At 45.8% G+C, this 13714-nt stretch overlaps 1 protein-coding gene across 1 annotated transcript in view; it reads right to left on the bottom strand.

Moving 5' to 3' along the window:
• Positions 1-396: 396 nt before the first annotated feature.
• Positions 397-13714, bottom strand: part of ep300b (E1A binding protein p300 b) — a 34313-nt gene continuing 20995 nt past the window's right edge. The window contains exons 20-31 of the mRNA XM_039824488.1: positions 13284-13372; positions 12099-12209; positions 10091-10147; positions 9803-9880; positions 9162-9229; positions 8275-8425; positions 7554-7814; positions 7048-7213; positions 6572-6739; positions 6303-6464; positions 5451-5732; positions 397-5189 (exon numbers count right to left, since the gene is read on the bottom strand). Of these exons, the coding sequence (XP_039680422.1) occupies positions 1779-5189; positions 5451-5732; positions 6303-6464; positions 6572-6739; positions 7048-7213; positions 7554-7814; positions 8275-8425; positions 9162-9229; positions 9803-9880; positions 10091-10147; positions 12099-12209; positions 13284-13372 (5004 nt within the window). The 3' untranslated portion in view covers positions 397-1778. The remainder of the gene's footprint in view (positions 5190-5450; positions 5733-6302; positions 6465-6571; positions 6740-7047; positions 7214-7553; positions 7815-8274; positions 8426-9161; positions 9230-9802; positions 9881-10090; positions 10148-12098; positions 12210-13283; positions 13373-13714) is intronic.

Here is a 13714-nt window from a genome sequence, read left to right as displayed (position 1 = left end):
TTTTTTTACTCGTGGTGAACAAAGTACTGTATTATAAAATATGTGATACTACCTAATGTAAGACTGTTTCTGTCCCTGTAGGAATGACGACTCAAGTTTTACTGTGATTCGATCATTCAACGGCCGGGCCGCTAGCAGGTTTTGATCTGATCCGGAACAGGTTAGCTGTGCAGAATAATCGAGGTGATCTACCTCAAATGAAAAAGGAAGCCATCTGCATGATACAGGACAAACAGAGCTTAGGCCAAAGGACAGCTGAATAACAGACTGTGACTTTGGGATACAGGACCATGGTTCTTTTTTTTTTTTTTTTTTTTTTTAAAAAAAGGTAGACCGCTTATCCGTTGTACGTCTCATATTCACCAAATACACACAGCCACATGCAGGACACGTCACTGTTGGTAATTTTCATTTTATTATAAAAAAACAGTATTTGAGTCCACAGTTTGTGTTTCCTTTGTACAGTAAAAAATATTAAATTAAACTCCCAAAGTTCTTAGCAGAAAGATAAAGAGGATGGAGTTTGAGGGGGAGGGAGAGCAACTTCCTCCAGAAGAAGGAAGAGGAGGGGGTGGGGGGGGGGTAGGGGATTTAAAAGTCCAAGGGGAGCAGCAAAGGGGACGAGGCAGAAAGAGACCGAGACAGACCGCTCACATCTCCTTTTTTTCCTCTTTTCTGTGCAACACAGTTCATTTGGATCAAAATCCTCTGTTTATGGCCAAACAGCGGAATCCTAAAAACACTAAGAAGGAGCCCACCCCACCCATTTTTTCACATCCCAGCCCATGTACTCAAAATGTTTCAGGCACACAGGTATGCACCCCCCCTCCCCAAGCCTCCACTGATCCATATTAAGGGTCTTTAAAAGGAAGGAGTGCACACACATTCGAGGGAGAGGGCTTGCACGTTTGCGAGGGAGGAGTCCCTTCCAGCGCGACCAACGTCCAATACAGAAGCAGGCCGGGACGTCCCAATGTCCGTTCAACATGTCAAACTCATAGCAGACCCCCCCAACCACTGCAATAAAACACTGACATTTCATTATTCCCACGTGGGCAGACCCAACTAAAGACATCTAAAAGTGAAATGAAATATCCACTACCCCCGTCATAACAAAAATATATTTCTATACGAATTGTAGCAGTCTCAGGGAACATAACACCCCCACCCCCCCAAAAAAGAAAATAAATAAAGCAAACCCAAACATAAAAAAAAGAAAAAGAAAAGATATGCATCATGTTTGGATTTACATTAATAATAATAATAATAATCCACATCACTCTGCAAAACAAATAGATTGAATGATGGTGTAACGAAACAGATAAAAAAAAAAGGTTCTTTGCATTAAATCATTTAATCTTTAATTCTTCACCACTTTTAAAATCTTAAAAACATTTCTTAAAAAAAGTACTCCTATTTACCCCCAAAACCCCGAAAATATCACCTTTCTTGTATTCAGCAAGAGGTGGGGGTGAGGGGGGGGGGGGTGCTAGAGAAACCATCCCCCTCTTTGTCCACAATTGGCAAAAAAATATATTAACAGCAATAACTTACAATTCATTTATTCTAATTTATTTAACGACTGCTTGATTTATTGTTCATCTCCCATAGGAAGTTCAGTTCAATGCATCTTTATTGAGAACATTTTAAATAACATTTAATAATAGTATAAAAAAAAGAAAGGCTAAGTAATAACAATAACACTGTCCTGGGTGAGTGCAGTTTGTGCGAAGAATCACAGAGCGTTTCAGCTCAACTTGACACGTTAAGTAGAATTCCTACATGAGGTCTAAAGAGTTGTGATTCATATTCTGGCCAAGCGGGTCCTGACCGTTGCCCCCCGGCCCGTGTAGACCAGCCATGCCACTCAGCTGAGATAGCATGCCGCTCTGGTCCGACCCAAACTGCTCCATAGAGTTCTGTTGCTGCTGCTGGCTCGTTGGCTGTTGCTGTGGAGGGACCACCATGCCCGGGTGGTGCTGGTTCAGGTGGCCTGGGTGTGGGGAACCCGTCTGCATCTGGGGGGAGATGTGATGTGGGGAGGGCTGGGGCTGCATGCGCGGGGACGGGCTGGAGTGTGGCGGCTGGGACTGGGGTCTGGGTGAAGGCTGTGGGGATCGCACCTGGTTAGCTAGCGATGTGGACAGGTGTTGGTGTGGGTGTGGGGACTGGGCCATCTGCTGTGGCTGCTGAGGGCTCATGGGATTGCTGTGCTGGGCTGGTGACCCCCCAGGGCCCAGATGCTGCTGCTGCTGCTGGAGCTGCTGCTGCTGTTGCTGCTGGAGCAGCCTCTGGTGGAGGGCCTGTTGGAGCAGAGCCTGAGAAGATGGAGGTGGGGGGCCACTTTGAGTGGGCTGAGGGCCCTGAGGTGGCTGCTGAGGACCTCCTCCACCTCCTCCACCTGGCCCTGCATCACCCCCCGGCAGGCCAGCCATGGCATTCTGCTGCTGCTGCATCTGGAGGTGGTGCTGGTGTTGGAGCCTCTGCTGTAGTGCAGCTGTGACCTGCTGCTGCGTCACCGACCCAGGGTAACCCTGCCCCTGCTGGCCTGGGGGACCACCAGGCTGCTGGGGGCCATGAGGTGGACCTCCAGGTGGTCCCTGTCCCACTGTAGGAGGCTGCATTCCAGGCTGTCCCATGTAGCTTTGCCCCTGTGGTGGCTGTGGCTGCTGGAACTGACCATGATTTACTCCCATTTGCTGCTGCTGCTGCTGCTGCTGCTGTTGGAGATGCCGTCTCATCAGCAGCTCTCTAAACTGGGGACTGTTGATATTTCCCATCTGTGGCCCCTGGCCCTGCATAACTCCTCCTCCCCCTTGCTGCTGCTGCTGCTGCCGCTGTTGTTGTTGCTGCTGCTGGAGAGCTGCCACTTGCTGCTGTTGTAAACTGCTCATCAGCGGCCTCTGCTGTTGCTGTAACTGTTGTTGCTGCTGTTGTAACTGCTGTTGCTGTAACTGTTGCTGTTGTAGCTGTTGTTGCTGCTGCTGCTGCTGTTGTTGCTGCTGCTGCTGTTGCTGCTGCTGTAGCTGTTGTTGTTGTTGTTGTTGTTGTTGCTGTTGTATCTGTTGCTGCTGCTGTACTTGCTGTAGCTGGGCCATAGTGGTCATGTTGACATTTGTCCCTCCCTGACCCCCCATATGCATCCCTGGCTGGCCGCCAGCTGTAGCATTCATGTTCATCTGTGGGCCCCCTCCTGCCATGACATTACCAACAGGACCCCCTGTGGGACCAGGACCTCCAGGTACACCACCTGGTCCCCCCTGAACCCCCTTGTATTTTGAGGCCCTCTGCTTGATAAAAGCAGCCATGAGCTGTGGGTTAGATCGCAGGATGTTGAGGACTTGCTGTTGCTGGAGTGGTGAGCTAGGCGAGCGGAGAGTCCGTAACAGCTCCTGAAGGGCTGCCTGGGGGATGTTCCCACCAGCAACACCAGCCCCGGGGACACCAGTAACTCCAGGGACAGCCCCTCCTGGGATCCCACCACCAGCACCTTGCTGCTGCTGCACCATATTCATCAAGGTAGCATGGCCCTGAGCTTGTTGCTGCTGCTGTTGTTGCATTTGCTGTTGTTGTTGTTGTTGTTGTTGTTGTTGTTGCTGCTGCTGCTGCTGCTGCTGCTGCTGTTGTTGCTGCTGCTGCTGTTGTTGCTGTTGTTGTTGCTGTTGTTGCTGTTGTTGTTGCTGTTGAGCTGCAATCATGGCTGGATGGCTCATTTGGTTCATCATAGTTTGCCTCTGCTGAGGTGGCATCCCCTGGCCTGACCACTGCTGCTGCTGTTGAGGGTTTTGATGTGGAACACCCATCCTCTGCTGTTGAAGTTGTACCTGAGGGGGCAGATGGCCCTGGGGCAGGTTACCCTGCTGAGGGGGTTGCTGCATGGGCCCACCAGCGCCAACCATCATGCCCGGTGGAGCACCTTGTTGTTGATCCATGTGGGCCCGGGAAGCCGCCACTGCTGCTTGTGTCTGTGGAGGCATACCCTGGGTTCCAGCCATCCCTGCAGCCCCTGGGTGCCCCATGCCCATCTGTTGGCCCTGACCCTGTTGATGGTGAGGGTGAGGAGGCATCAAGCCGGCAGCTGCCTGAGCTGCTTGTCTCTGAAGAGCCATCTTCCTCTGAGCATCGGCTACCTGTTGGATCTTCATGGCAATTTCTACTGCTGCCGGTGGAGGGCCAGAGGTGGGCTGCTGTTGTTGCTGTGGCTGGCCCTGGCTCAGAGGCTGTTGGCCCCCAACACTCCCACCAAGCTGCTGCTGGGGAGGTGTTGCAGAGCCAAGGACCGGTTTGCCCTGGGACTGATGGATCGGGGAGGAGCCCGGGGGTCTGCTGGCATATGGAGGCAAATTGTTGGGGTGCTGATGGAGCTGTTGGGGGTTGGTCCCGGCTCCAATTTGCTGCTGCTGGCCCTGAGGAAGCATCTGCTGCTGATGTTGGGGAGAGCTCATTATCCCTCCAGCCCCGCCTCCTCCACCTGCCATCTGCTGGAACTGGTGGTGAAGGGGGTGTTGAGAAGGCATGGCACTTTGTGGGGTCATTCCACCCAACTGCTGTTGCTGCTGAACTCCAGGTCCAGAGCCCATTCCCTGCTGCGTGACTGGAGGCATGGTCTGAGTCGGAGTCTGGGGTGTTGGGGGTTGGGTTCCACCAGAGGTTGGGGTACTGGGTGCCGTGGTACCATTGTTCCCTGGCGATGGAAGTCCTACAGGTCCTCCCGGTGGCCCTCCGGCTGCCTGCCCCACTCTCTGCATGCTGGCCATCCTCCTGCGCAACATCTGGGCCTGCTGGAGCCGGTGCTGCAGCTGCTGCTGCCGCAGCTTTTGTTTGATATTCAGACAGAACGGGACGGGACATTTGTTCTCCTGACAGTGTTTGGCATGGTAGCAGCACAGAGCAATGAGCTGCTTGCAGATGGGACAGCCGCCATTTGTCTTGCGCTTGCAGCCTTTTGTGTGCTGAACAACGCGCTTCATTTTCTGGCAGGACGGCAGGGAGCAGTTGGCGTTGCGGCATTGGCACGCATGGACCAGTGACTGGATGCAGCGCTGGATGCTGAGACGGCGAGAGTCTCCGGGGCTCTGGGTAGCTGCTGCTGCCTGGTTGTTGCTGTCGTCGTCCAGTCCGAGCCCCAGCTTATCCATCTTGTGCTCGTGACCTTTAGTGTTGTAGCAGGTGATGCACAAGTCATAGTCCTGGAGAATGAAAGGGAAAACCGAGAGATGGGGAAAATAAATTAGAACCCGAGCACTGGATTAATTAATACACTTAAAACTTTCACGTGAAACTAAGTTTGTGCAGTCCTGTCTTAAATCGTGTGTCGTCTTGGCTTTTGATAAGCCTTAAAAACGGCTTCATCCTTCATCTTCTCACCCGTACCCTACAGCAACATGCCCACCCAAACACAGCCTTTTTGCAATATTTTGTTGTTGCGCATTGTGCATCTCAATTCTCACCTCGCAGACGGTACAGTGGAAGCGGGTTTCCACGTGGTGTTTACACTCATTGCAGGTGTAGACGAAGCGGTCCTGGCTCTGGTTGTGCAGCTCCACCAACATACACATGGTGCTCCACATGGCCCTCCTGAGAGAGCTGAACTCCAGGTGCTTGTCCCTGGCCAAAGTCAGGAAGGCATCGCGGCCATCCATCAGGTCACAGGCCATGAGGGGGTCAGGGTCAGTGATGGGGGGCAGCGAGTTGGCGGTGGGGCAAGCAATGAGGCGGATGACAAAGAACACCTGGGAATTAAGAGTGGAGAGGATCAGCTTTATTTTATAAAATTAGAGTTTAGATTAATACATCCATTCAGGAAAATCTTATTACTGAAGTTCTATCTCTGTGGGTTTATCACTACGACTACCTTCATCACTACCTTTCACAAACAAGTAGTTGTGATCCATTATTTTTGTTAAAATTGTTTGGGCCTTTCCGCCTTTATTTGACAGGACAGCTAGGTGAGAAAGGGGAGAGGGAGAGAGGGGGAAGACATGCAGGAAATCGTCACAGGTCGGATTCGAACCGTTTGAGACCCAAATAAACCCATTTTTGTCTTTTGAAATGCATTTTTCTGCAACTGGATATTGAGTACTTCAGTTCTGCAAACTGCTCACAAACCCTCTTAAGCTGCACCTAGTCTGCAATACAACAGCTGAATATTTCAATACAGCCGCAACACAGGTGCAACAGCCGCTTAAAAGCAGAATTTTAACGATCTGCAATCACAGAGTGGAGTCAACATGCTAACTCAGACGATATAATCAAATAAAAGAGTAGCCAGCTATTGCCATAATAAAATTAGACTTTCATACCTCTTTATGTTTCTCCATGGTGGCGTAGAGTTTCTGGGAAAGGTCATTGGAAACATTGGGCATCCCTGGTTTCTTCTTATTGGCTCGGCTCATGCTACTCTTGTTCTTGCTCGTCTTTTTATTGTTCTTCTTTTTGGCATTCTTGCTGTCTCCTTTTGTGATCTGTAAATGTTTTAATGTCAGTTTCAATACATAGCACTGCTGTGACAAACGTCCATTTTTTGTGATCCTGGAAGTGATGATTACATGTGGACTCTTATTCTACTCACATCTGTGCTCTCGTTGGAGGTACTGTTCTCCTCTCTCTTTCTCTCCTCCTCTTCCTGCTCCAGCTCCTTGATACTCTCTTCCAGTACGTTGGGCCAGAAGTCACCTTCAAAGTATGGCAGCTCTTTGGCACTGGTCAGCCGGTCCTCTGTTGCCTGCTTGAAGACGTCCTGAAGGACAAAGAGATAAGGGTTAGAGTGCTTGTAATGCCTTTAAATGTCCTCATTAGCTTTTCATCGTTTTAGAAAAAACAAAACAGTTTTGAGGTTTTTGACATACTGTATATTTGTGACAGGGTTCGTACAGGTTTTAAGAGTAAAAATTACAAAAGAAAGACAAGTCTTCATATGGTATCACAGTTTGACAATGTTAGGGGACTATGGATGAGTCAATGTCTTGGGATGTGACGGTTTTCTGCAGTGATTAATGCACTAGCTCACACCATTGGTACAGTAGCTAAACTGAAAGCATTTCTCACCTTGTAATCGTGGACGATACGCTCAGCAACAGCCTTGTCCAGCATCTTCCTGTACCACTCCTGCAGCCGTTTTGGCTTGGGGATCTTCTGGTCCGCTGGGTGACAATGGAAGATGTAATCATCCCCTTCACTGGGTGGACAGGCCCAGATATGACCCGTTGTATACCTGACACAGGGAGACAATGACGTTGTGTTCAATAGAAAAGAGGTAAATGCATTTTCTTATAATCCATCTGCCTGCTCCTCAATTTCATGCACTGAAAGTGGTCTGTAGCAGCGCCTGGAATGCAAAACCTGAAGAGTGGATATACTAGCGCGGGCCTCCGTAGATGGCTCGCACTACGAGCATGAGCGCAGTGGCCGCGCGCAGTGGGCACATGGTTACAAAAATTCAGAGGTGCACGGCCGTGTGCCTCGGCAGCTTGGTGAGCCTTTGCGATGTGATTTCAGCTGCTCAGTTGGGGTCTCTTGCAGGCATTATGTTTGAGACTAAACTTTTCTCTTACCCCTGCCTCCTGACATACTCCAGGTAGCCTATCAGGATCTCGTGGTAGACACCAGTTCTGATGACTCGAGGTTGGAAGAAGTGCACGCTGTCCAGGTAAGAGATGTACACTCGTCTTTGATTGGGAGGCGGGCAGTCTGAGCCGTACTCTTGAACGTGCATGCCAAAAAAACACACATCCGCTCCATCGATGTCCTCAAATGCAAACAGGGCTTTCATCCTGTAGGGGAAGGACTCTGACATCTCTCCACTGTCGACAAACCTGGAGGGAAAAAACAGCCAGGGTGAGGAAAACCGCTATGAAATCCAAGAAATGCCATCAGCAACTCTTTCCTGCTGTGTCTTTACCATAATGTTTCACCTTCTGAACTGTCCGACAAAAATACATCACAACATGGGGAGGCGTGCAAATATGGACCACGACTCCTAGCAGTGCCATGCTTTCAATGCATAATCAACGTCAATGTGCAGCACATATTCCAGCAAGGAATCCGTACAAAACCACAGCACAGAATGGATTTAGCAGTTAAGCATGAGATGTAGTATAAACACTGGTGAATTTTCCAAAATGGATAATGAATTGGCACTAATACTATAGATTTTACTTTTTCAAATTATCTAGACAACACACTGACTGTATTTCTGGAAAAAAATTATTGGTGGGAACTAAAAGCCATCATCCTAAATATGTTACACTCTCACACTCACTCCCTCCCTCATACCTGGACTTCATGCCCGGCTTGACCTCGACCACCTTGTCTGAGACATGCACCACACGGACGGTGACGTCGCCAGCTTCAGGGAGATTGTGCCGCTTGATGTAATCATTCACTCTTGTCTCCAAATAGCACCCCAACTTGGTCTGAGGAAGTCCTGCAAAAGACAGTATGAAGGATACAGGAAGAGAGGTGGAATACAGAGAAGGGTGGGAAAAGACGAGAGATGTGAGTGATATGTACTGTATGCGTCTATGCTAGCTTCACTTGTAGCTATAGCCATTTTATAACCATTATCACCCGCTGCCTGGACTTTTATATAGGTTATTTTTTTATTTTTAACAGCTGAGGGACAGCTCTCGTATCTGACTACACACAATTAACAGGCCATTTTCCTGATCAGCCCGTAAACAGAGTTCCACACAAGTGCAGCAGTTTAAAGGACTAGATCAACATTTCTGTCCAAAGAACAAAAACTACCAGCACCTTTAAAGCTCACTAACAATGTATTGTTGTATTTTGTTTGTTTAATCTGTAAAAGTGTAAAAACCATGCTGTGGTTTTACAAAGTTAATGTGCCTGGCAAACTCGCGGTGACGTCAAGACACGCGAGTGGTATCAATCTTCTCACCCAACTCTTGGCAAGAAATAAGATTACTAATAAGTAATATCATGCATTGGTCTCAGTCAAAAGCACAAATCCTGATGACCGATTTTGATCCCCAAAATCCCTTAAAAAGTATTTGGGAGTGAAATGATTTGTAAATATCCAAAAGAAAGTAAAGAGTTGGTTTTAAATGTTGATATTAAAAGCAAAAACACGAGAGAAGAGGCAGGCAAGGCCACAAGACAAGACATGAAATAAGCCTGTAGCTCAGCATAAATCCACTTACTTTTGGATGCATATTTGTTCTCTTTCCGCGTCTTATTGGCCTTTTTGAGGCAGTTGTCACATACAAAGCTGTGGTTGGGGAGGAAGTAAATAGTAAATGGTTAAATTTGCAGGTTACATTCAGCCCTGTTACAATCAACACCAATGAGAGTGATTAAGTGGCTTTAATCAAGAGAAGACGTCATTCGTTCATGCCAGTCTGCCTTTCTTTAACCAGCTTTAATGACTCTGTAATTACTTACATCTTTTAATTACAAACAGACCACACATGAAGGGAGATCAAACTTTAGGGAACGAGGGACTCCCTCTACACTCGAGCTGCAGAACTTTTGTTTACATGAACATCTGTTGACATGTTCTGTCCTGATCAAGTCTCATACATATTCTCAGTTTCAACACTTTGTCCAAACAGCACCTCAATATGTTGAAACTTTGTGATCTTTCTTAACAATTATCTTAACACAGCACATCTACATGATAATGTGTATTCATGTGTGTTAGGACTTAACGGTTTTCCAGCACATTTATTGATGTTTTGGATTATTCTAAAGCTTTTCAAGGAATATAAAAAGGCCACTTTTTTCCCCCAGACCCACCCACTGTAACAGAATGTACAGAATGTGCGTATGATAGCTGGCTCACCCCGACGGCCATATGGTATCATGATGCAGGACACAGATCTGGTGCATTTTACGACCGCAGTCATTACATTCCACAAGTCTGAGAAGAGAGAGGAGACAAAAGACCGACAATATAATAACTTCATCACATTATTTATATATAATATAACCTAATTGAAATGGCTCAAATATTTTGTTAATCTAAAAGCAAGATGCAAGTTTATCTAAATACATAAAATCATTGATCTTCTGGCATCACAGAGATGGTGCGAAATAATTATAGAGTTAAGGAGTTAAGAAGCGGACATACAACTCAGGGTCGAGTGTGTCGTTCTTCTTCCGTTGGAACTGCTCTTTGTTGATGGACCTGTGGGAAAAAAGAAAAATCTGAAAATAAACCACTGCAACAGACATGGTAATTTTTTTCAAAGTTTTTTTTTTTTTTTAAATCATATTTGCTGAAACTGTCACTATATCCTCACTGTAGCACATGAAAGATGATCTGCCAAAAAGAAAAATCACGTTCCTCTGCCACCTCCTAGTGCTCCTAATGGCATTTACAAGATTCCATCGCGCTCGAAGATTAGCAACCAATCAGAGCCAAGCAGTCTCTAACGCAGCATCAATGACCGCTTATGAACTGCCGCAAACTGTCAAACTAGGCAGCACTGATCAAATATGAACCAATATGCAGTTACTGAATACATATTTTAGTGCACAAGTGTTTAGCTGTGAAATGAGAAAGTTTGTGACCCGGCAGCCATGTTGAAAAGAGTTGAGGTAAAATCACCGCATGGTTAAAACAAACAGTCTCATATTATAGGTAAAGAGTACACTAACAGGTTTCTGAAAACATTTAAAGCTTGAAATAGGCTATGCACTAACATAATCCTGATTCATATTTGATCAGCGCTGCTTAGTTTTACAGTTTAACAGCAGTTCAGGAGAGACTCCTCTGCTCGGATTGGTCGTTTTCCTTATGCCAGTAGGAGCGCCAGGAGAAGGCGGAGGAACGGGATTTGTTCACAGATTATCACAGATACTGTATGTAGTACCGTCAGGATATACTCAGTTTTTTTTTTTATTTATAAAAGTTACTGTAGCTTTATGACTCCATGCAGAATCCAATATCTTCAATTCATAAAAATGTGTATAGAAATGCATAATGTGCCCACAAGCTAAATATTTCAGCACTACGTATTGTTATACTGATTATTTATCCCATGCCTAAAATAAGAGAAATGAACTCTTGTCGGAGGTAAATACAACATGGCTACTATATGATGGTGATGTGAAATACTGAAAGAATTAAACTATATGACAAAGATGAAATCACCCAATAAGAAAAGAGGACTTTATGTATTAAAGTTTTCTTTTTTTCTTATGTATTGTTTTAGATTTATCTTCAACATTTCAACCAAATGGCAATCTATAGCTGAGCCATTGGTTATCATTATCGATCAATCTGTTTGGGCTATAAAAGGTTACAAAGTAGTGAAAAATGCCCACTTTCACAGAGCACTAGGTGATGTCATCAAATGTCTTATTTTGTCCAACCAACAGTACAAAGACATTTAATTTACATGGATATAACACAGAGAAAAGCAGCAAATCTTCACACAGGAGAAGCTGGAACGAGGGAATGTTTGGCATTTTTACTTCAAAAAAATGACTTAACCGTTATCAAAACAGTTGCTAATTAATTCAACTAAACTGTTGCAGCTCAACAGAACTTTACTGCCCAAACATACCAAATATGTAACGCGTTGGAGAAATTATGCACAAGATGTCTACGGTTTAATATTTCAATTTGATGAAGTGGTGCAGCCATAAAAAACAAGCCTCAGGTTTGAATATTTCACTCTGTGTATGACTGACTGGAATAAGCTGCTACCGAATATACATGTGACACGGTCAGTCAAACACTGTGGAATAAGATGATTTTTCTTACCCTGAAAGTACTTAAATAAAAAAGTAATAAAATAAAAGGTTACACCCTAACCACTGTCACAAATTTTGCTTTCTTTTACCTTCTAGATCTGTACTATTGCTGTCCTATGCTGGATCAATCTTATCTTAAGATTCATCTTATCTTAACCCTAAATTAATGCTTGTGTTTTTTAACAAGAGTTCAGGGGTTAGATATTCAAAGAATGGGGAGTTTATAAACAGCTGGCACATTCAATCTTTGATGCTTCTTATACCAGAATTGCATAACTGCTCGTCTGGACAAGCATTACTTGAGAACCTCTCAGTTTTGATTGGGGAGCGTTTGTCTGCTGTGTGTGAGAGGAAGGCAGGATTTTGATGGTACTCACGTCTGAGGCTGCAAGGGGTCGTCCCCCAAGGAAATACTCTCGCCCTGGATTTCGTTGAAACACTTCTCACAGAAGTGGTACCTGTCAGCAAGAAGCCCATATTTTGGTGAACTACACCATTCGTCATCAGCACAGCCAATCACAGAGAGGGCACGAAGAAGCAGCCGCCAATCAGGGCAGGGCAGGACAGGCCAGGGGGCGCACACACAGGAGGAGGCAGAGGGCAAGGTAGGTCGTCGCCAGGAGGAAGCAGCCAATCGTGATGCAGGGTTTTTGTGTGGGCGGGTGTTTTGATTTTGCGCATAAATTTTGGAGTGGATGATTGGTCACACCAAAACAGGCCAATGCAGACATCACAAGCGTTAAAAAAGGAGGGAGAGAAGGGAAGGGGGCGGAGATGGGGAAGGGAGGTCAAAATGAATATTAAAAAAAGCGTGAAATAAATCGTTACAGGTCAGACGAGGACAATGGAGGGGACAGAGAGGGAGAGGGGGGGGGGACATGGAAGGAGGGAGGGACGGACAGGATGTGAACAACAACCAACAGAGGACAGAGAGCCAAGGCAAAGCAAAGATTAGCGTCAGACGTCCAGTGGTAAACAACAACAACATTACAGCAACATGAGAGACCACTAGGAGCTGTGAAGGAGGAGGGGGGTGAGGATACGAGTCTCTGAACATGATAGGGTGGATGAGGAAAAAAAAATAAATGGCAAAGCAACAAGAGACCCATCATCCTTTTAGTTCATTTAAAAAGTGGGAACCTTTCTTCTGGTGGTGAGAATGGATCCCCCCCTCGCCCTCCATTTATTTATGCAAGTTTATCAGAAAACACAAGCTGTCATGTGTTGTGCACGTAAATTTACTCAGTGGGAAACAATGGTGCAACAAATAAAGAATAACTACTGAAGAAGACGGGAGCCCACTTTATGAATGACCACATAATGAAAATGAAAACGTTGGAACTATGAAGATGGAAAATGTTGCCATTGTAACCATTGGAAGCCAAATTAAAACTCATCTGTGATTGCACTGATTGCATGTAGAAAATCTAATGTGCAGAATACAACAAGACACATACTGTAAGCTGATCTCCTCGGCTGCATTTTCACAGCAAAATGTCTAAATGTCGATAATACTTTCTGAAGGCTATCTGCGTGTGCTCCAATGTATCGAAAGCCCTTACCTGTTCTGGTAGCTAAAATAAGCAGCGTCACGTTGGATGGTGCATAATTGTTTTCCATAGCAGCATAGAGTTTGGGGGGAAAACTCATACTGCAACAATAAAGAGACAAAAAGAGTTGTTTGCAGACCTGTTATCTGAGGAAAACGCATCTCATAAATACACTCCTCACACAAGCATACAGTACTTTGATCCACAACAACACACTCAACACAACGACAAACTCACAGCTCAAAACACACTTGCATGTTAGTGACTCATTTACGTGGTCACACATAAACCTTGCCCTAATCTAACCTCTTATAATAGTTTGATATTTTGGGAAATACTCTAGCGGAGAGTTACGGTAGATAAGATCAATACCACTCTCCAAGTGTTTATTACATATTAGACTACAGCCAGCAGCTGGTTAGCTTAGCATAAACACTGGAAAC

Source organism: Perca fluviatilis, chromosome 15 (genome assembly GCF_010015445.1).
Source record: "Perca fluviatilis chromosome 15, GENO_Pfluv_1.0, whole genome shotgun sequence".
NCBI classification, from domain to species: Eukaryota; Metazoa; Chordata; class Actinopteri; order Perciformes; family Percidae; genus Perca; species Perca fluviatilis.
This window is presented reverse-complemented; position numbering and strand designations above follow the sequence as displayed.